Source organism: Psammomys obesus, unplaced genomic scaffold (genome assembly GCF_907164565.1).
Source record: "Psammomys obesus unplaced genomic scaffold, mPsaObe1.curated_primary_1811, whole genome shotgun sequence".
Classification (NCBI taxonomy): domain Eukaryota; kingdom Metazoa; phylum Chordata; class Mammalia; order Rodentia; family Muridae; genus Psammomys; species Psammomys obesus.
Genome location: NW_026592710.1, coordinates 4,353,661 through 4,377,054, shown reverse-complemented (window position 1 = coordinate 4,377,054; position 23,394 = coordinate 4,353,661). Strand labels below are relative to the sequence as shown.

General features: G+C 51.0%; 1 protein-coding gene across 10 annotated transcripts in view; it reads right to left on the bottom strand.

Moving 5' to 3' along the window:
- Positions 1-23,394, bottom strand: part of Camta1 (calmodulin binding transcription activator 1) — a 791,014-nt gene that overhangs the window by 497,908 nt on the left and 269,712 nt on the right. For all 10 annotated transcript variants that reach the window (XM_055615328.1, XM_055615327.1, XM_055615329.1 and 7 more), the window contains one exon: positions 19,074-19,141. In XM_055615328.1, coding sequence (XP_055471303.1) covers positions 19,074-19,141 — 68 coding nt within the window. The remainder of the gene's footprint in view (positions 1-19,073; positions 19,142-23,394) is intronic.

Below are 23,394 nucleotides of genomic sequence, written 5' to 3'. Positions count from 1 at the left end.
GCTGACACAGCCTCTGTCTATGGCTTCTGACAGAAAAGGACGGTTGTGGGCTTAATAAAGTTAGACTGGGTTTCGCTGAATAATTTATCTGCACACGTTGCACTCCAGCAAGGTGCTGCCTCATGGGCTTAGGCTAAGCTCCCCTGAAGAGAGCCAGGAGCCTGGTGGGTAGGGACCAGGAGAGATGACACAGGGCCCCCCAAGAAGGCTGCTACCAACGGGCCAAAGGGAGAAGCATGAGGAAAAAGGGAATATACACCCAATATGGCAGGCATAAACAGAACCTCTGCCAGGGAGCAAGGCTACAAAATAGGTAACAGAACCAGATCATGAAGCCACAGCACCCCATTCTGGAAAGAAAGCCCCTGGAGACGCAGAGCCAACAGGGACAGTTCAGTATTGTATGACTGTGCTCTCTGCCCAGCATGTGTCAAGGTTCAGTGAGAGCTGAAGGCTGAGCATGGTGTCACAGGCCTGTCTTCCCAGCTCTCAGAAGACTGCCAGAGGACAGTGAGTTCAAGGCCACACTGTGATACACAGCAAGACCCTGTCTTAATTAACCACCCCACCAACAAGAAGTAACCAGAGACTGGCCTCCAAGGAGAGGACAGGGAAAGGGAAGGAGGAGATCTCTGAAGTTCGTCGAAAGCTGACATCTGCTGGTCACTTAAGAAGGAGGGATCTAGAACCCAAGAAGGAAGAATGTTTGCTCCTAAGTCAGATCAGAAGCTAGACTACAGCCAGGCTCCTTTTCAGCAGGCTCCCTTGAGTAGACCATTCATGCCTCCATCTTCCTTGTAAAGTAGGGGAAGACACAACCCAAGTAGTCAGAAGCTACAGGGAGAAAGAGGTGGCAGGACCAAACTGTCTGAGGCAGCGAAGAAACAAATCAAGAGATGGATGCCTTTATTTCTATGAACCTTGAGGTGTACACAGTCTGTCTACTTCAAGGGATGCATGGTCACATAGTCAGTCTACTTCCCTAAGGGATGCCTGGTCCAATATCCTAAAAGAGAGTGGCTTTGAATAGAGACATACATGAGAGCTGAGCAAAAGCACAACCCAGCAGCCAGCTCTGTGCTACAGTCCTGAAGTACATCTGCTTCTGTATCCTGCATAGCCTCCCCAGTGAGGAGCACAGCAAGGGCCAGAAGATAAGAACCCCAGCCTCCTGGCATAAAATGCCAGCAGTAACTTGCTTCCCGGCCTGATCCCTTTCCGCAGGCCTCCTTTGGCCTGCACCGTAGCCTTGGGATGTAAGGGAGAAGAGGGCAGCCTGGCACTCAGAGGAATGAGGGGTCTTAGTCCCTGCTCACCTGTCATCAAATGCCCAGTCTGCTCAGCACACAGCAGGCGGAGGTGAGAGGCACTCAGGCCTGTCTCCAAAGGCTTCCTTCTTAAAACAACACTAGACTGCCTGCTCAGAAATGCTCAGAGGCTTTCTGCTTCCCAAGAGGAATCTCCAGAAAAGCAAGGTGGTGGTGTGTGCCATGCTTGTACCCGAGGAGAAAGGGAAGGGAAGGAGAGGGGAGGGTAAGGAGGGGAAAAAGGGAAAGGAAGAGGAGTTGAAACTAGGGGGCAGAGATAGGAGAGGAGTACCAGGGAGAAAGAGAGAATGAGGGGGGAAGAAGGGAAGATGAAGGAAGGGAGAAAGAGGAGGGAGTGGGGAAGGGGAAGAGAAGGGGGAATGGAAAGGCCCTACCTACTCTGTAACCCCCTAGGACCCATTTGTTAGGGCACAGGGCAAAGGAAGGTTCTGGTAGAAACTAAGACCAGTAGCCAACTGGGCATGGAGGGAGGCATTCTAAATCTCCCAGTGTGTGGGAAAGGTTCACAGAGGTGGTCAGAGGTTGGTGGGTCAGAGAGATGCTAAGGCTGAGGTTAGTCCAGGAATGAGGGCTGCCTCTAGACTGGAAAACCAGAGGGCAGTCAGAGTCCTCTATCTCGTACTTCCCCAGCCAGCCCAGCTTTTCCCTGGCAGCAGGGCAGTACGCCTGTGCAGTGGTCCGCCTGTCCTGGTTATGAGAGAAAGTAAGAAAAAGTGCCACTGTTGGGACGTATTGGGAATGGAAGTCTCCTGGAAGGACCCTGGGGACCATTTTCTACTGATTCCAGAGCTATTCTGCAGGACTCAGTCCAGCTGGAGGAACGGGGCTGTCATCCTGAGGGTACAAACCTCCTTCCTTGGAACTGCTAGATTCCAACCCAACTTTGAAGGATGCTCATTCACCTGCCCCCCAGGGGGAGCGTGTTGCATCTGTGTGTGCCTGTGAAGGGCCTCCCAGGCCGCTGATTAACTGTTACAAGAAGGGCACCCACTCTCCCCTGCAGCAGGCCTGAATAATTCATAGTCGGCATGTTTGAAGGACGCCTTGCAAGGCAGGGAGCTGAACTGGGTCAGGCTGGCAATTCAGCCAGTAGGTCATTTTCTAACACAGGGGATAAGCAGTTGCAAGGATTAATTATTGGCTTCTCAACTCTTCCTGAAGCCCGGTGGCTAAGGGAAAAAAAAAAAAAAAAAGGCAAATTGATGTCTCTTAAACTACCTCTGAAAATTCCAGCCTTTCAGGAAAAGAAGGTTTTAAAGGGGGAAGGGGGTAGAAATCCTAACTGGTCAGGGTAAAGGGATACGTGGCCCGGAAAACGTGCTCTGCTCCTTGTTAGCCATGTGCCCCCAGCGCTCCTGGAAGCCAGCCTGTGCCGTATCAGGATTTCCTGAGCAAATTAAGCTACGACCCTAAGTCCAGGAGCAAGATCCAGGGAGGGACCGAATGAATCACTTGAAAGTCAGATAAATTGGAAGCAGAACCGCCTCAGGCTGCAGCTAGCTCATTTCCTCAATGACCGGGCTCCCTCTCCAACCCACCAGAGGCAGGAGTGTCGGAGGCCAAATCTACACCGTTAGAACCAAGAGGAAAGGAGGCAGAGCTGAGCCTGCTCCCACTAGCTTGACCCTGCTGATCGTCCGCTGGTTCTGCCTGGGAAGGGAAGGGTTAGGTCACCACAGTCCCCAAATTCTAAAGGTTCAGCTCTTCCACCCTGGCCAACAGAAAAAATTAGTCATCTGCCATGTTTACCTAGCAATCTGACTAGTGGTCTGGGTACCATAGTAACCACAGACTGCCTCTTTGTAGACCACCCAGGGGCTGCAAATGGGCTTCCACGGCAGCGGTAGGTGGCTTCTGAGGCTGGCTCCAGATCACAGGAAGATGGTGACAGGTTATGTCTGTCTTGGGCACTGGAGGTACAGGCATGTTTGCCACCCCTGAATCCATCTAACCAGTGTGTGTGTGTGTGTGTGTGTGTGTGTCCACGCATAGGCATATGCACATATCCTTATAAGTCATGAACATAGGTGAGGCCCCGTATGTACACATGTGGAGAGAGCCGAGATCAACCTTGAGTGTCGTTCCTCAGGCACCATCCACTTTGATTTTTGAAACAAGGTCTCTCAGAGTTTCTAAGTTGCCTGGCTAGAGATCCCCCTGTCCCCACCTTGCCACCACAGGGGTTCCAAGATCACATGATTACGCTTTTTTTAATGTGTTCTAGGGATGAAGTCAGCTCTTCATGCCTCCACAGCAGCCACTTTAACAATGGCTGAGCCGACTCTCAAGGCCCCGTCCATCCACCCTTGTGTGAGAGAAGGAAACTGAGTCTTAGGAAAAGAAAGCTTGCTCAGTGCAGGTTGTGGGCCAGCTCTACCCATGATGCATCTCTCCTAATGTGTCACAATGGCAGGTGTCATCCCACCTTGATTACAGGCTGTGTGATCCTTCCCCTGACAGGGACAGGCTCCAACAGGCTCCCTTCTGAGAAAGAGCCTGCAGCCAGAGTGGGCAGAGTGGGAGAAGGGCAGGCAAAGAAACTGGCTCTGGCAGCTGCCAGGGCCACATCAGCAGGGAACCGAGGGCATCCGAGCCAGCAAAGAGCCATGGCCCCAATCTGACGAGCTCGGGGGATCTGATCCCACCACTCCCATGTGAGTGAGCTTGCAAGTGACCTGGACTCCACTGGAGCATAAGATGAGACTGTAGCCCGAAAGGATGTGGTCACTGAAGCCTTGGGGACCTAAGTAGATATGGTAACTCAAATGCCCAATGATCTTACCCAGCAGGCATGGAGAACGGATGGGCAGATGCTACCTAAGTTACCAAGCTTTGAGATGATTTAAAGACAGGTTCAGAGGTCATTAGGAGCATGTTTGATGGAGAAAGGGAATTATCTGGGGCTCTTGGCTCAGCGTCCTGAGCCCATCTGCCTCCCTTGACAAGTTCCTCCCATTCTGCACACTCACCTGACAGACCCTGGAACCCAGGCTCTCAGTTTCCTCTCTTTCCTCCCTGAACCTCATCCATTATCCAAGTAAAGATGTATGTATGGTCAAGAATATGATTCTGAGCACTGGGGAGGCAGAGGCCCGGGCTAGCACGATGGCTCGGCAGGCCAAGGTGCTTGCCACCAAGCCTACCAATTACGCACAGGCACAGACACAGAGTAAGCACTAAACCGACTTGCATGGGCTGCCTTCCACATCCATGTAGCATGGCACTGTGCGTCCATCCAAATGCACACACAGATGAATTTAACTTTTTTAACTTGAAGTTCAATACTGAAGAGGCAGAGGCAGGCAGATCTCAGTGAGTCAGAGGCCAGCCTGGTATATATAGACAGTTCCAGACCAGTCAAGGCAACATAGTAGGACCCTTCTCTATCTATCTATCTATCTATCTATCTATCTATCTATCTATCTATCTACCTATCTATGAAGTTTAAGGGCAGCCTATGCTACCTAGGGAACTACAGGTCAGCCAGAGCTACACAACCATTGATGGGGAATGAAGAGAAAGGAGTATGAGACAGGGAAGGGGAAGAGAGAGAGAGAAAAATTAATATATTATATGACAGACAGTGACTTGGGACTTTGACCATCATTGCCCACAACTAAAATGCAGGAGCAACAGAGCTCTGTCTCTCTCTCTCTGGTGTGTGTGTGTGTGTGTGTGTGTGTGTGTGTGTGTGTGTGTGTGTGTAGAGCCCAGGGCAACTGGGGACTCTGAACAAGTCACCAGAGACTAAAACTTAGTAACACCCAGTGTACATGCTAAGAGCTGGGCATACCTCCCCCACTTCCTCCTCACAGCTCTAAGTACCATCATCCTTTTCACTATACAGAAGAGTAAACTGAGGCATGATGAAGCCAACTTCCTGCTAATGAATGGACATAACAGGGGTTCAGGTCAAGAGTCTGGCTCCTGGCCACCATGGCCCTTGACATAAGCTTTTCTGTGGACTTCGTGCTCTGTAGTAGACTGTCTCACTGTGGGTGCCATTGTCACCAGGGGCCTGGCGATGCTCTGCTGTAAAGGGCTGTCCTGGACACTGTAGGATGGTTGTGAGCAGCAAAGCCTTCACCAACCAGATGCCAGGAGCATGCCTTTTCCTGTCAGGACAACCCAAATGCCACCCCAAACACGGTCAAACACCCTGGCAGAGCAAAGAAACCACCTGGCTGAGAAGCACTGTGTGACATGAGGGTCCATCATGGTGACCTTCCAGCATTTCCAGCCATGCCCCCCAAGCAGCCCAGAGGCACAAGGATGACTGGGCCTTTAAACAGACCACTGTGGGCAGAGGTCCGGGTGTGGAGAGCTCTCTTCACCTCTGGGTCCCAGCACCCTCTCACCCCCAGGGCCTGTATACACAATCAACAAATGGGTGCCACATCTGCACTTTAATGGCGTCTTTGCATTGCGATGTGCCAGTCTCCAGGTCAGCCTTGCTTCTTTCTCATGACCTGCCAGCCTCTCATCAGCATAAACACAAAGAAGCCATCCGGCCAAAGCAGGCCTCCTTCCCAGTGCTCTCTGTGCAGTCCCTGGCCTACAGCCCCTCTCCCAGCACCCCAGGGACTCCTAGAACCTTATCACTATGCCAAAGACACCAATTACTCTACTCCCTGTGGACTAAGGATGAGCAAAGTCCAAATGTCATTCCTCCTGTGCCTCTTCAGTGCACCCCATCCCCCAGCACAGTTTGTGACCTTCTGATTGACACTCACCCTTACCAATGCTGCTGTGCTGTTTTTCCAATGAAATCAATTGCATCTGATTGATCCTGGCCCATTTTGCATTCTCTCTCCAGCTCATGCACATATACACCACACACACACACACACACACACACACACACACACACACCACATCAAAGACTTCTTTGTGTGTGTGTGTGTGTGTGTGTGTGACTTGACTCCCCAGGTAGATTCCAGACAGTGCTGCCATCTTCCGCCACAGCAACCCACAGCGACCACCAAACCCGTAGGCTCACAGCAGGCCCTCCATAAAGGCTTACAGACACCCAGACATCCTGGGATTATACTTTGGTGCCTCCTTTCCACACCCACTTGCCATCCACTATCCCTCGTGTCACAGGCTGTCCCTGGTGGCTCAAGATTTCTCCCCAGAGGCAGCCACTTCCATGTACAGCAGTGATTGGATCTTAACTCCCAAATTAACCAGCCCAGTCTCCCAAACCAGAACTAATCCTCATGCCTCCCAAGCCACACTGGAAAGGCGGGAGATTAAGCCACCTGCCTGCTGGAAGCCTCTTTCCAAGCCAATTAGGAACAATTTCAGGAAAGTGGGTTCCGAGCGTCAGCACCCAGAGCCCTCCTCTGACGCAAAGGCTTAGTGTAGGATCAGTGTCCGCAGAGCAAACAAGTCCTCCTGGAAATTTATAATGAACAGCTCAGCAGGGTGGAGACAGGCTGGCCCACAGGAGTCTGAACATTCCCGGGTACCCTGCCACTGAAGGTAGGGGGGTAGTAGTGATTTGAGACCATTAAAAGAGACACTGAAGTTTTCAAAAAGCACCCCAATAAGAGTCAGAAAGACCTAGGCTCTAGTCCCAACTCCTGTAGCTTAATTAGTGGTGTAGCCTCAGGCAAGCGATGCAGACTGAGCCTGCTGCCTCATTTCTGAGCCAACTCCACCATCTCCAAAGAAGAATCTTCCCTTCCCTCTCCTCCCCTTCTCTCTCCTCCTCTCCCCCTTCTCTCCCTCCATTTCTCTTTATCTACCCCTCCTCCCTATTGCCCTGTTCTCTTGCCCAGTATATCCCACAGGCATTACCTGCTCCTCAGAACTATGAAGACTTGAGACTCTAGATTCCAATGGGCTTTACAAAGTCAGAAACAGCCCACATGGTTTCAGCACCCGTTTGCAGGGCTGTGCTCTTAGCAAGTTAAGATAAACCTGATCTAAAAGGAACCAGTGAACTAGAAAACACAAATACAAGCAGAAGCTGCCATCACCCTGTGCTGAAGGCTTTGATGGGTTAGGAAATCCCTGAACTCACCCCAGAAAACTTGGTGGAGAAACCCTACAGCTATTTTTAGACAGACGTTGAGGGACACACACACACACACACACACACACACACACACACACACACACACACGTGTGCTCTTCTTTCCTGGGATTCCGCCCACTTCCAATCTGGCCTGGGCTAACATATCAGCCTGGGAACAAATAACAAATAGCTCAAAGCGACAGTTGAGGGAAGAAAGGAACCCCAGCTCTGCCTATCTCATGATGTTGCCTCATCCCGGGTTCCTCAGTGTGGCTCTGGGGGAAGCTCCCAGAAGACCTGGTGAAAATTTTCAAACCAAAGGTCCTGTGATTTCTGTGAAATAGACCCATCTCCAGAGGAAAGAGCGAACTTTCTGGCAGGGGGTAAACTCACAATGCAATGACCTTAACTTAGTAAATTAATTCCAAAGCACAATTGTTTTCAATCTTCATTTAAAATCAGCCTTCGTTAATCTAGATTTAATGACATAGGAAATGGAAATTCCCTTAATAAAATAAGTTATGAATATTTATCATCCCATTTTACCTGAAAATTGAATAATTCATCAATTAACTTTACTATTAATTATTTAATGCAAAATTAATAAACTGAGAAACTCACACAGATCCTCACAGACCCTCTGGCACCAGCTTAGAAAATTAGGCCCTAGAGAAACAGTGCAGCTATGGGAAAATCCCGGCAGACAGTGGTGGGTCATGTATCTAAGGCCAGATTCCTCTTAGAAGCCAACCCACACTGCTTTCTCACAAAGGGACTGGGAAATCCTATCCCCTCACCTTAGAATTCTGTACAGCGAAGAGGGAAGAACTCAGCGTGCGGCCAGCCTTTCCAGCCAAGTCTTCCAAGCATTTTCCCTGCTGTCCATCAGTGGCTCATGCTCAGCAAGGGATGTGCTGGGGAAGGCTGTCTCCACCTGCCAGGTCCACAGTGCGGGACACCCTTCTCTGCACCTTTCTCAGGATGATGTGAAAAGGCAAGCATGCAGAGAGGAAGGGAGGGCTGGGTTACTGGGGTCATAGAGGGCAAAGGAGCAGTGGATGTGACACCTGAGCCCCTGGGTGCCTGTCCCGCCATACTTCTCCTTGACCTTTCCTCTTCGGGAGCGGCTTAGGTGAGCCCACACCGTCTCCCACACATCCTCAAGAAGACGGTGCTTCCCATCCATCATAGATGCTTGATTTCTCTAGTTCCACCTCATCCAGCTCCTTCTCTACTTCTCCATCTCCAGAGATGGCAAGGCAATGGTATCATGGCATTCACTCATTGTTCTTTTTTTCTTTTCCTTTTTCTGTGTGTGTGTGTGTGTGTGTGTGTGTGTGTGTGTGTATGTGTGTGTGTAGGTCGATTCTCTTGTCGGTCTTCTTCGACCTCTTTCCACCACAGTGTTTGAGACATGTTCTCTCTGAACCTGGATCTTACTGATTCAGCCAGAAGACTAGCCCATGAGCTCCCAGGATTCCCCTGTCTCTGGAGCACTGGGGTGGCAGGTGTTTGCCACCAGGCCCAACTTCTTCCTGAGTGTTGGGATTCAGATTCAGGCCCTCATGCTTGCTCAGAAGGCACTTCACATTCAAACTCTCCACTGTGAGCCTACACCCCACTTTCTACCCTCCCAACCCCCATCTCCCCCTATATCCCCCCATTGCATCCACCCACGGCTGCTATCCCACCATGCTCTCCTGTGACGGATGTTACCGTGTAAGTTCACACGTGCACTTCCAAGCAGGTCCTAACCCATGCCCAGCCTCGGGATGGTGGCCTGTCATTGTTCCCCTCCTCCAGTGGCTCGGGGACCACCTCTCCCTGCACGCTCTCTCTCACCATCCCACATATTAGAATTCACTGCGGTTTATCCATTGTTCCATCCCAATGCCCAGCACAGCGCACAGTGTAGGTGCTGAAAGGACTGACTGGACGCCAGCCAACGGCCACATGGAGGTGGCGATGTGAGATCCTGCAGCTCCGGAGGAAAAGGGGCTCATTTTTAATGATGGGTGAAGGCAATGCCTCTTCCCCAGACGGAACTCTGTCCACCTCAGAACCAGAGGACAGAGCCTGGAGGTCAAGTGTATCATGGGATCTGGTGACAACAGAAGACAATGGATCCTGTGTGACATGTGCGAGGATGGCGAGTTCACAGTGCAGTTAACATCTAAATGACTCGTCACTTTCCACTCCTCCGAGCGTGTTCTTCACATAATTTCATTGCCTTTCCCTACAACTTTCCCACGTCCTGGCAGCGAGCCCGCGTAGCCAACACCTCCGTCTCAGCACCAGCTGCTGGTTCACATACAAATCCAATTCCACCACAGTCCAACACCATTCCTACGAAACTGCCAAAAAGAAAAACCAACCTGACCCATTAGGCCCTACAGACCACAGGCCGGAGGATGCTGGGAAGCCATGCCGAGCCTTCCAGGGCTGCAGCCAGCTTCTCCTGCAGCCCGTGTTACTCCAGGACACAGGGCCAGCCCTGCCCTGGAGCACTTTTCTCTCCTAGAGCTGAGGCCAGAGGCAGCCAGGACAGAATTTTTTTTCTTTTAGTAGAAATTCTCCTGTTCTCGTGAAAACTCCTCCTTGTTAAGTGTGAACAGAAGGATGCCTTCCCAGAAATCATCTCTTCCACAAAGAGTGATCAACTCAGGAAGGGTGTGGTGTGTGTGTGTGTGTGTGTGTGTGTGTGTGTGTCCTCCTGTACATGCATGTGTCTGTGCATGTAGGTGTCGTATATTTGTGAACGTGTGTATACATGTGTACTGTGCGTGTTTATATATTGGGTATTGTATATTCGTGCCTATACATGTATTTTGCTTACATATATGAGTATGTGTGCATACGTGTTATGTATACATTTGTAATGTGTGCATGCATGTGTATTCATGCCTATACACACTTAAGTATGTGTGTACTGTGTATGACACATATTGGGTATTTGTGCCTGTGTCTGCACATATGTACATGTGTGTTGTATGTAGATGCATATTATGCTGTGTGTGCATGTTTGTGTACTCATGTCAGCACATGCTTCAATGTGTGTATATGTGTACTGTGTGTGTTCATATTAGATATCAGGCATTTGTGTGTGTGTAAGCATGTATGTGTGTTGTATAAATGTGTATTCTACACAATGTCTGCATATGTATACCTGATCGTGTTTGTCTGTGTGTGCTCTGTCTGTATATGTTGGGTATTGGATGTTGGTGCTTATGTGTGCATGTCGTGTTATGTCATGGAGTGTGGGCATTCATGTTTGCCTATACCAGTACACATGTATCGGAGATCTGTGCGTGCCCACAGGCTGTGCTTTCCTGCATGTGCGCTTGTATGCAGGACACACACTGTGAAGCCCATGGAGCAGGCCTTGAGAGCCAGGAGAGAGTTCAGTGTGAGCTTTGTAGAAAGCCCCATAACAAAAGGCTATGGGCCAGCTAAGAACAGCAAAGCCAGCAGCCCCTTCTGGCCACGGGAGGGGATGGAAATCACCTGGCCAGAGTGCCCAGACCTTCGGTAATGACTCACCACACAGGAACCGAGAGGTTGCTGAGGGGTGTGTGGAGACAGGCTGTCCTTCTTTGTCACGCAGCGAACCCAAGGGCCAGGCCCACTTCCCTGCCCCAGGAGCATTTTATAGGTCAGCCCTGACCAGGGACACGCGACAGATGTCAGAGCAGGCTCACTGCAGAGATACTAGACAAGGCTGATGCTCCAGTTCGGCAGAGGGCAGGGAGAAGATGCTGAGAACAGCCCGATAGGCAACAAAGGCGGCCCATGAGTCAGTGGCCCCTGGCAGGGCAGGCCAGTGTCCAAGGGCCTGCGTGACTACACTGCAGCTTTGCCAGCTCTCAGAACCTGTTCCTACTGCCAAGGAGACCAGAAGGCAGCATCACATGAGCAGCACCACGCGCCACACACATGTGCAACCCCAGACAGACACAGTCATACCCCTGTGAAGATAAAAAGGCCCAAGATGTCACCTTCAGCTTGCATATATGCTCTGAAATGACCATGGCTGCTTCCTGAACCCCAGAATGTGGGCCCGGGGAGAGGCCACACCACACCCTTCTGCTAAGGCCAGGCGGGCGCTGCACTAAGGGAGGGAAGGAAGCTACGGCACTAGAGTTTGTTAGAACCCTCACATCTCTACCTCCACACACATCGCAGCTCCTCCAGACCCTGGGGCACCATCTGCTCCCTGGAAGTGAACTCCAGGCAACAGCAAAACATGAATGAGAACGGAGAACTGGGTGCCATCCCTGTCAAGAAGCACGCCCTAGGGAAGGAAGGCCAGCACAGAGTTATACCCTCTAAGCATGCAGGACAGTCAGAAGATAATGTCCGTGACACACCAGGAAAGAGTAGAACCCACAGCTGCTAATCTGTGGTAAGACCCAGGACCAGGAGAGGAAGAAGTGGCCACCTGGAGAATCGGGAGTGGGCCAGAGGTGGGCCAGACACTGGTTCTCCTCAGCAGCAGCTTAGAACTCCTGACACACTGATGCTCACACATTGTTAAGAAGCTAAAATAATAAAGGAGCAGGGGCAACAGGAGCCAGAAGCTGGCCACTGTCTGACCCCAGGAGGCTAAAGATGCATCCCTCGTTGTCTCCAGCACACACTAGAGACATGACCTGGCTCTGAGAAAAAAAAAGGGGGGGGATATGATGAAGCCAACACTCAGCTCTCATACCAAGATCACTCATAAAACACATATATACATACATAGACACACACATACAGAGACACATGTACACACATATACCCCCACACATCAACACATATATACATACACACAGATACATATACATACACAAATAAGCACACACACACACACACACACACACACACACACACGCAAGCACACACTCACACATGCGCACACTCACACCACTACTACCAATTCCACAAGCAGCGAGGCACACCTGAGGACAGGACGCTGGCCAGACCTTCAGCAGAGCCCAGTGTAGGCAGTGACCTTCCCTGCTGGGTAGCTGGAAGAGTCTGCCTCTGCCTTGGCCACTTGCACAGACCTGAAGGGGTTCCCAGGGGAGTGAATTCCACGTTGTCTCATTTGGCATTTGGTCCACATAGAGGACCAGGCTCCGGGACAGGCCCACTTCTACCCAGGGCTTAGCGAGGCCCTCAGCACCACAGACCTGTCAGGATCTAGGTCACGGCTAACTCCTCAACCCCAGAGGGCAGGCGCCTCAGGCAGCAAGGGGGCTCCCTGGAGCTCTGAAAGCACCCACCCCAACACACAGACTCCCTAGTGCTAACGGTGGTATAGTTTGTTCTTGTTCACTCACGTGTGAGGAATGTGTCCAGATGTTTGTGACATGGCACAGGGAAGCAGGTCCCCATCCTGGTGCAATGAAAAGATTATCACACTGGAATGAATACTTTTCCATTTACACTCAACTGGATCCCTGCACCAGCCTGTTGTGTGGCTGTTCAATCAGAATTGAAACATCCACTGCTGGAGGGAGGAGGGACACTCCTAAGACTCAGGAAGCGAAGGAAACATACAAGTCTCAGGAACTAAACAAAACTCACAAGGCTTATGACACTCTTAAAAGTTGTAAGACCTGCAGGCAACTGCTTATATAATCTTGGGCTTATATAAGCAGTATCAATTGCCGAGGAGAGGAGAGTCTCCCCCGGCCCAGCTGCCTGCAAGCCATTCAGGGAGCTCTAGGGACTTAAGTTCTGTGAGCATCATCCGTGCATGGGCTTTTCAGTGCTGCGGCTTCCCCTGAGTCAGCCATGTTTTTCCAAGTAACCCCATACAGTCATTGGTTCATGAAGCTAGACAAGGGTAGGGTTGCTCCATTGGTCTGTCCTCCGTGACCTGTCTGGAGCAGATAGACATTTCTTCACACAAGACCTGGGTAAGAGAACACCCTCCCAAACTGGTGCCAACCCCTCCCCTGCACACACAGAAGCACCCCAACCCCACCAACCTAGCTCATCAGAAACCGAGAAAGTGCTGCAGCAACAGTGTCAAAGTTCACATGCGATGCAAAGTCACTGTTTGAGCCATTTTAGGGCATCAAGCACATTTAGGGCATCAGACCTTGTACAGCTGCCACTGCAGTTTATCTCCAAGACATTTTTTTCCTCTTCTCCAGCCAAAACCCTGTTCCGTAAGCATCAAGCCCCAGACTGAGGAAATCAGGCATCTTTCTGTCCCCTCAGTTTGACTCTTCTATGTGCCTCATGCAAGCAGAGGCATTTGCCCCTTAGTACTTTGCTGTGTCACTGAAAGAATCATCTTTCAGCTCCGTGTTGTAGCTCGTGTGTGAATTCTGCACCTCACTAGCCCCAGAACTTTGGAGCATCCCATGGAATCTGTGTTACTTTTCCCATTCTCTTCTGGTCACCTGAGCACTCTCACCAGGAACGAGCTCGCCACCACCCACCTACCCCAAAGACCTGATGCTCAAAGTGTGTCATTCCCTGTGTCACTTACACTGGACCTGAGCTAGCAACACCAACTTCACAGGACCTGGCAGAATCCCAAGTCCTCTGCTCCCAGGCAGACCACACTCGTGGGCCCCGATGTTCAAGTCTCCTCCTCCAAGCAACACGCCTGTTCTATAACACACTGCGAACCCTCCTGTCAGTGATGCCGCCTCAGTCACAGCTGCTAAAAACCAAAGAGGCAGCCTGACCTGGTCCTTGGGAAACTGCCTTCCCACTGGAAAACCTAAAGCTCTGGACAGACAGATTGTCGAGCCACTGGCACAAGCAAAGGGAGCCTTAGCAAACTGATGAGAAGGTGGGCTTGGGGCAGTTGCCAGGCCCAAGGGAGGTATCCATCGAGAGACAGCCTTGTTTGGATGTGAGAAATGAGGCCTGAGGCAGAGTAAAGGCACAGATGGGGGCAAGGAACAAGATAGAGGTTGGGGGCAGGGCAGCCTCCTCTAGCCAGTCAGGGCTCTAAACTGAGCGGAGCAGGCTGAGACTGGGAAGCAACCCTCACGAATATGAACCTTGTCTCCCGGGACGTCTCCAAGCCTCTCGAGTCAGATCTGATGCAGGACACGGCTGATAGGAAAGTTGATGGCAAAGGAGCACAGCCGGAGCGGGAGCACTCCGGAGAGATCTCGGCACCCTGCACTTGGTGAGAGTGGTGAGTTCTGAGCCTACAGAAAGCAGAGGGGAACATAGCTCACAAAAGAGGCCCGTTGCATGACCACTCAGGAGTTGGGGGACCAAGAAGAAACTTGAGGAGGAGCCGGGCTGAGCTGGCTCTTTGAGAGTGAAGTAGTGCTTGGGAGAACCAGAGACATCAGGGTGTGACTCAGGGAGAGAGGGGGAGGACCACCAAGATAGGGATGGATCCAGAGGCCCCTGAGGTTCCTCATCAGTGCTCTCTTCGGGAGGAAGCTCAGCCAAGGTGAAACGTCCACCCACCACTAGGGGCAAGCAAGAGCAGAGCCTGAGGTCAAGAAAACCTGAAAAGGTAAGAGGATCTCCCTGAGCCTCCACATTTTCCTGCTGCTGGTTGCCTTTCTGCTCTCTCTGCCTTCCCTCTTCCTCCTCGGAGTTTTACTGCTTACCAATCAAAAGCATTTACTGTTCATTACAGAAAAATTGTATTACTAGACCCCTATGTGTTGGTGTGAAGGTGCCATCTATATCAATCCAATTAATTAATTAGAAAACTCATGGTGTTTCCAGCACCCTTCTCTCAGGCATAAATAGGATTCCCTGGAAATTCCGGGATTCTCACTTAGATCCTAGGCCCTGCCCACCCTAGGCCCCGCCCATCCTGGCTGGGAAATAAATTGTCAGGATTTCTAAGTTGTGCTCTGCTGGGTGTATCCCCATCCTAAGCTGTGTGGGCGTGTTCCCACTGTGTTGGCCCAACGCTGCCTGTACCTCAGAGTGAGGATGGGGGAATCCAGCCCAAAAACCGCTCGGGAGGCCCACCTGGCTGGCACAGTCCAGCCACCCTGGCCCCCAGAGGGAGGCCCTAACTTACCCTGACACTTACATCTCCTGGCTGCCACTGAGAAGCAGCAGAATAACTCCCGAGCTGCTTTCTTACTCCCTGTCACCATGGACTGTGTTGAGAGTAAATGAAGTGTTCCTGGGTTCAAAACCCAGTTCTAGACCTTAGGCCTAGGAAGTCCCTGTAGCCTTGCAGCCCTTGCCTGCCTGGCAGCGCAATGGTACAGATTTTCAGACTGGAGGTGGGGGCACGGGGTAATGTCACATCCTCTGGAACTATAATTACAGGCGGTTGTGAGTCAACCCAATGTGGATGCTGGGAACCGAACTGGCATCCTGTGGAGAAACAGAAAGTGCGCTTAGCCTCTGAGCCATCTCTTTAGCCTCTTTAGTCGGCGTGGGTGGAGATTTTAAGACACGGTGCCGAGCCCACAGCAACTGTTGAGGAGTGCAGAGCTGGTGTGCCGGCCCTTCCCGAGTCTGGGTCTGCCAGAAAGAGTAACATGGAGGAGGACCAGGGCTCAGAGCTCCGCTTTTCCCCGTTCCCGCTCCTCCCACAAGTGCCCATGGAGGGAATGATCCAGGCATTTGGGTTACCCAAGAGCAAACCCAGTTGAAAATATTTCCATTCACACATGGGTGGAGTCAGATAAGGAATAACCAAACTAAACAGAAAAACTGTGAAATGGCGCCAAGCCCTCTGAGAAGCAGCACAGGAAGAGGCAACGGGCTTGTCTGGATGGGTGTGGACGGTGTTCGGAACAACCTCACAGGACAAGGGGACACCAACGACAAGGAGGAGCGGGGATATCACTCCAGACAGAGGGAGGACTCTACTCCGAGATCATAAATCCCCCTGGCAGCACAGGGAGGGTGGAGCCCCTGCAGGCTCCAAATGATGTTCTAACCCTGCTGCGCACACAGCAAGTTCCAAGCAAAGACGTCCCCAAGGTTGAGTTTTCAGGCTCCCAGCTACTTATAAGACAATACAGTCCTGAGCATTCCTCATTCAGCCCCGTGGCGGCCACACGCCACCCTGAGGCCCCAGCCCTGGGAGCATCCTTGAAACACACCTCATTATGAACAGGTGCAAGGGGCTTCCAGGGCCTTCTCTATAATTAGGGCGAGATTTGAGCAAGGGCAGTATTTATCCCAAGGGCCCCCAGCAAACCTCCGAGACAGCATGGGTCCCTCCGCAGTTCCTATACCAACATCTATATGTGGACTGATTACAACAATTAATTTAATAAGGATTCTTCCACACAAACAATGTATCATTTTATTAGCAAACTCTATAAATGTCAACGGTGCAATTCATTCTTATTAATTTTCTAAAATGAAATTAACAGTAGCTGCAAACAGAACTTGTATTGCCTTCCCATTCAGCAGAGTATTGGTGCCATTAATTCCTTAATATCAGGAGGCTGGTTTGCAGGAACTCAGCAGTTAACCGCACCAATTAATTTCAATACTGGAGACGGTGGGGGAGGGGATCCAAACTCAACTCAACAACTAATTTAGGAAGGTCCTTGAACAACCAGGGCAACTTGTCCTTCTCCTGGGACTAGAAGCTTTCAAGCATAAGCAGGAGAAGGTAACAGGCGTTTGCCTGTTCGCTCTGTCTGGAGGAAAGAAGTGCAGGCTCCCGGAGCCTAAAGGAATTCCACTCAGTGCCTGGTGCCTCTGGCAGGCTGGGGGACGGGGCTCACAGACAGCAGTGAGGGACATGGCCTGTGAGGGCCACTCACTCCTGCACAACGGGTCCCAGGCGTTATCTCCCCTGAGATGCTCTTGATGACAGGGGAAGACAGTCTGGATAGCAGGTCTACTTTCTAATGCAGACAAAAGGAAGGTGGAGGCTGGGCATGGTGGTACACACCTGAAATCCTAACACTTGGGCAACTGAGGGAGGAGAGGCGGAGAGAGAGGAGAGGAGGGAGGGAAAAAGAAAAGAAGGAAGAAAGGGAAGGAAAGAAGGAAGGAGCAATGTGCTTTTTAAGGAGCTTAAGAGATTTTTTCATACCACTGTCACAAACACTACTGAGTGACAGAAATAAGCCTCAAAAATGAATCTGAATCCTTTATTCCTTCTCCTGCCTTTCATGTCCCTATACCCCACGACAAGAAGTCTCTTAATCCATTAGACCCCAAAGTCACTGAGTCCTGTGTGACCAGAAGTGCCAACCTTTTTTCAATTGATCCCCAAATACCTGGGCTAAAATATGAGAGAAAACTCCAGCCTTGCAACGTTTTAAAGCACGGTGGTCACAGCACACGAGTGTGCGCATGCGTGAGTGCTCGTACGTGCGTTTAAAACCCGCCGTGTTCGGGAGTCCTTCACTCAGGCTCAGAAACGGTTGTTTCATCCAACTTGGATTCAAGGAGCATGATGGCTAATGTTGTTAACATGGAAGAATCTAGAATTACCTAAGAGAAAGCGCTCTGGGGGTAACCCTTACCATGCTCCCACACTAACTTAGTGGAGGAGGGAGGACGCAGCTGAACTGGGGGAGGCGCACCCCAAGGGCTTCAACCCTGAACTGATGAAAAGGGGCCCTGAGCTGAGCGTCAGCGGGCATCTCCTTCTGCTTCCTGACTAGAACCTCATTGTGGCCAGCAGCTTCCCCCTGCCACCAGGCCTTCCTTTCCCTGATCAACTGTTCAACCTCAAGCCTTGAGCCAAAACGCGCGTTTGTTTCCTGAAGTTGTGTTTTTGTCAGGTGTCTTGTCACAGAAACAAGAAAATGAATGAATACACCCTGTCGCATGAGGGAACGTTCCAAAAGCCAGAACTCCTTCCTCCACAGCTCAGGGGGACAGATGAGCCTAACTTGAGGCCAAGCGTGCAAAGAAGCCATCTTCTTCTAATCCTGCTTCCAGTTGACAAATGCTGAAGACTTTTGTCCCTGTCCGTGTGTCGCAGGCTGAGAATTCCACCTCTTGGACTGAGCCAGTGCCCTGCAAGCCACCTTCCAGCTATCAAAAGCACCTGGCCCTGTCACTGCTAATAGAAATGCCGTAGCAATTGGAAGAGACTGGCCGCAGATCTCTGATGATTTAGCATGAAACGTATCAAAAATAAAAACTTAAAGAGTTGGGCAGGAAATAAGAAGCTGTCTTTAAAGTGAGCCCCAAATCCCAGGATCGCCATCTTTCGCTTATAATAACATCACTTCCATGCACAGGACTCAGGTCAGCTGTATTTTCACCAATTCCCTCCAGTCCCAGGTGGCAAGAGAAGTTAAGTGTTTGTGGCAGTTAGTGGGTTCAAGGACATTTACTGCCTAATATTTAGCCATTGCTTCTGATTTGGGAGCTCTTCCTCCCGGCAATCAAGAGTAACCCGACTTTACCAGTATCTAAACACGCTGAGATCCAAGCCGCAGCTAACTTAGTTTTCCTTTCTAGAAAGTGTGTGCTATGGTGGCAGGCGGGCACCTTCCCAGAATAAGCTGCCCCCTGCCCCACACCTGTCTGATAAGTTTCTGAGTGCCTGCCTGAAGGCTGGAGCCCAGAGCCTTCCTGTGAAAAGCCCTGGCAGCTGTTGCCTGGCATCTAATCCTTCTCATTGCATTCACCACCACCGTCTTGGACCAATTAATGAGTGCTCCCCTTCACAGGCCATTGGGCACAACATGGCGCCGTCAAGTCGTTACCCTGCATTGAGTGGCTGAATCTCGTAATCCACGAAAGCCAATCATCTCTTCTCAGCATAGAGAGTTGGAAAACTGTGAGAGCTGGAACATTACCTTGTCTTAGGGGATGTGGTTAGCCATTCTTCGTGTTTCTCAAATGTTATTAAATAAGCCGCAATTTCCTGAAACAGAAGAATAAAAAGATAATGATAACGATTAGCTCATGTTGGACCCTGAGAAGAAGAAAAAAAAAGTTGTTATTTTCCCCCCGGCTGCTGTGCATCTTGGCCAGGCTGGAGCTTGGACACTTCTAGAAAAATGTTGACCTGGACACAGCTTCTCTTTTGATTCCCTGAGTCCTTTCCACACAACCAGCTACACAATCACCATCAAAGCCTGGGTTTCAAAAGAGGAGTCAGTAGCAAGGACAAAAATATTTCTCTGTGGAAAGAAAACATCAGAAACCCTTTGAGATCCCAAATGCCATTCATCTGAGGGAGGGAGGCACACGCCAACAGGTCTCGGCCGCCACTCCGCTTCTCTGGAACAGGAGGTCTTTCAGCTTCCTCACCAAAGAGCTGCATCCTCTCAGCTTGACTCCCAACCCCACCCTGGAGTCGAATCACAGAGAGACAGAGAGACCGAGACAGAGAGACAGACAGACAGACAGACAGACAGAGCCTGTCCCACTGTTAACTTGATCTATTGAGCAGAGCCTCAGAGAAGAGCCAAGGCACCTGAGTTGCAGGCAAAGATTGAGAAAATGTGGGCACCTGAAGGTAAATTAAAACTTTATAAAGACAACAACAGCATCACAGGTAGAATTACTGATTTATTAATAATTTCCACAAGAAGCCAGCAAGAGGCACCAGAGTAACTCACTATCCCATTTCTCAGGCATGACAAGGCCCGTTCCCTCTCGATCCAGACAGATCTGCTAACACGAAACTGTCTGGGACTGTAAGCTAATGAAGGCTGGGTTGGCGCACATCTCCCTTAATCTGGGTGGCAATGTGACACAGAGGTGCTGCGTGACTGTCAGGGAAACGCGGGTCATGGGGGTTGGGCTCCCCCATCTCTCACTGCAGCCGAGCTCCCCTGAGTGTCATAGAGTAGAGTAGACTGCCTGTCCAGAGGCCATCAGCCCCTTAGGCTTGGACACACTGCATCTGACCCTGGGACCAGTAGCCTTGGAGGAGAAGGAATACACTCTCACCATCCAATATACAGTTATGGGCAGAGTTACCTGCTGTGCCATGAAGACCACCAGGGCCAGTGAAGACCAAGACCTTCTGTGATCATAATAAACGGCCATTGCCACATCCATTGGAAGTAAGAGGCCATGCCACCACAACCTAGAAGACTGCACCTCACAGCAAGAACTCGGGGAGCAGCAGGTGATGACAGAAACGACTGCTTCCTTGTTCAAGTTCCTCTCATTGATTTTTGGCTAACAGAAGAATGAGCCCACGGTGCTGTCATCCCAAGCCCTTTGAAATTTGCCTTCTCTCTTTGGGAAAATCCTTCCCTGGGCTCTCATCATACATCAGTGACCACATGCCCAGGCCAGCCCCGCTTCTCTTGTCAGGACAGGACTGGCTGTCCCTCCTCCCCACGCCCACAGCTCCTTCCTCTGTGTGCAGGATTGCTCGTGGTGTGTCCTAATTGCCTGTTGATTTGTGTAGCATCCCCATCGGACCATGCAAGAGTGAGGGCTATGTCATCGCTGATGCATTCAAAGCACTTAACGGTGTCCTGGGGTACAGGGGGAAACCTGATGTCTATTGGATGCAGGAGGAGTAGGTACGTGGGTGGGTAAACAGGTGGGTGGAGAGATGGTTGGGAAGGTAGATGTCTAAATAGATGGTGAGCAGGTAGAGGGAAGGAAGGAAGGATGGGCGGGTGGGGGAATGGGTGCATTGGTGAGCAGGTAGAGAGAGAAGGAAAGATGGGCAGGGGGGTGAATGGGTGCTGGGGTGGGTCGGCAGGTGCGTGGGTGGACTGGTCAGGAGGTGGACACCGTGTAGATAAATTTGCATTCATGAGCAAAATGTCTACATGTCTCTGTGGGTAGCCATGCCTGTGTGTGTAGTAAGTGGGTGTATTTATGGCTGGAGATAGTTGAAGTGAGACCTGAAAAATGTCAAAACAGTAGCTCTGGAGTGCGGCTTCACAGTTATTTCATTAGCTGAGTTGCCACAGAAAGGCAGCTCAATACCACTGCAAAGGGCCTGTCTATAAGCACACAGACCTTGCCTTGGGTCCCCTCAGGCTGGCTGCCTCGTGTTGAACACATTGTTTAACTCACCCAGACCCCGAATCCCTCTGCGCATAGGAAAATATCACCTCCAGGGTCAGTTACAGGGAATGGTAGTCCTTACACCACACTGACAGCCACAGTGTGTCTGTGGACAGAAGCTTCCATGATCAGCATTACAAGCTCTTCACGGTGTGAAGCACCTGTCCGGAGGCCCCTGGGGAGGTAGCCCATGACAAGGCAGTCCAGGCCACAGACATCTGACAGGCATCTCTCCCTGGCCTGTACCCTACAGCCAACTCTCCTGCACTCACACTCACGATGGACAGTGATGCCGGAGCAGTAAGGGAAACTGAACCCTTCCCTCCCAGGCTGCTTATGGCCATAGGAACTCTAAGACACCCCAGATCCCTGCCTGGGCCAAGGGTCACACCCCACTGACCCTAAAGATGGAGGCTTGGGACATCCCAACACCCTTGCCTCCGGCACTCTACAATCCACAGGCCTACTGACCTTCACAGACATCTTTCCACCCGCGTCCGCCACAGCCAGGCAGGGTTCCTCACTGCCGTGTCCCCCGAGGAAGAAAACCTCTCCTGCCCCTTGCTGTGCTAAGGACACTTGCTAAAGCACCTGCTGTGTGGCAGCCCAGAAATGAGAACACTGTGAAGGCTGTACAGCCCATGAACTCACAGTCGAGGATGGGGAAAGATGTGTCAGCCACAGGGCGGACGGAGGCCCTGCAGGAACATGGTGTGCTCGGAAGTATAGCCAAGGGTCAGCACGGGCCTGCTAAGCCAGTGTGCGGACAAACAAGGGACCAGGAAATCACTCAGCAAGGAGCTTCCCTTGGCCACTGACGGTGTGTGTGTGTGTGTGTGTGTGTGTGTGTGTGTGTGTGGTTTCTCCCTATCTGTGACACATCGCACACAGCCTGGAAGAGCACCCACTCTACTTCATAACCACTTTCTGAGCAAGGAAACGAAATCCTCGCACCCAGATCCTGCCTCTGCAAGGTCAGGGCGGCTGGACATGACACCAGGGGCTGTCACATGCTGTTGCTGGTCTCCGGGTGTTCCGGGAGTGCCTGGGTCACCCATTTAACTCTGGCCTCATGCTACCAGGTCTTTCTTGCCCATTGCCCTTGCCAGAGTTCACTCCTTCCTCACCAGATGGGGGGCAGTGTTTCAAAACTTAGGACCTCACTGGGCAGATGGAGACCCACAGACACCAAAACACCAAACACTCTCGTTTGGTTGGAGTTTGATGCTATGGGACCGTGTAAGAGCCTGGGAAATTCAGAGTAACTGGGGGTGAAGAGAAGCTCAGCAGTTAAGACGGTGCCCTCCTCTGGCAGCAGACCAGTGCCCAGCACTCACAACTCACAACTGCCTGTAACTCCAGCTACAGGGCATCTGACGCCCTCTTCAGGCCTCTACAGACACCTACACTTACGTGTGCACACCATACAGACACACAGAAAGACACATTGTTAAAGGTTTTTTTAAATTAAAAAGTAAAGATGCAAATGTTCACAGCAGCATTAGTGGCAAGAACTTAGGAAGAGGCAGAGGCCACCTGGTCCTTAGATAATGAATGGGCTCACAGAGAAAACAGGAACAGGAGCAAAGTCTCATTCCAGAGGGCTGCAACGAGGACACGTCATAGGGAAGGCACAAAGCTAAGTGAAAGAAGGCCACCACAGCAGGCGGTGTGTTAAGAATGCTGTTAATGGAATGCACAGAATACGCCAGTCATTTGGCAGAGAATGTGAGTTTGAGGTTGCTAAGGGCTAAAGACGAGGGGGGGATGAGGAGTGGGTGATGAAAGGAGATGGGGTCTCCTTTTGGGGATGGTACAGCTATCAGGAACTAGCTGGTTGCACACACTGGGATGACACTAAGTGTCACTAATGCTGTAGAGCAGCAGTTCTTAACCTGTTGGTCGCAATCCCTTTAGGGGTCAAACGACCCTTTCGTAGAGGTCACCTCGAACCATCAGAAACACAGATATTCACATTACAACTCACAAGAGTAGCAACATTACAGTTATGAAGTGGCAACAAAAGTAATTCTGTACTAACGGGTCACGGCATTAGGGAGGTTGAGAACCACAGCTGTAGTATTTTATCATACTTATCTGTCAAAGGGTAAGAAGAGAGCTCCATGCATGCAGCTG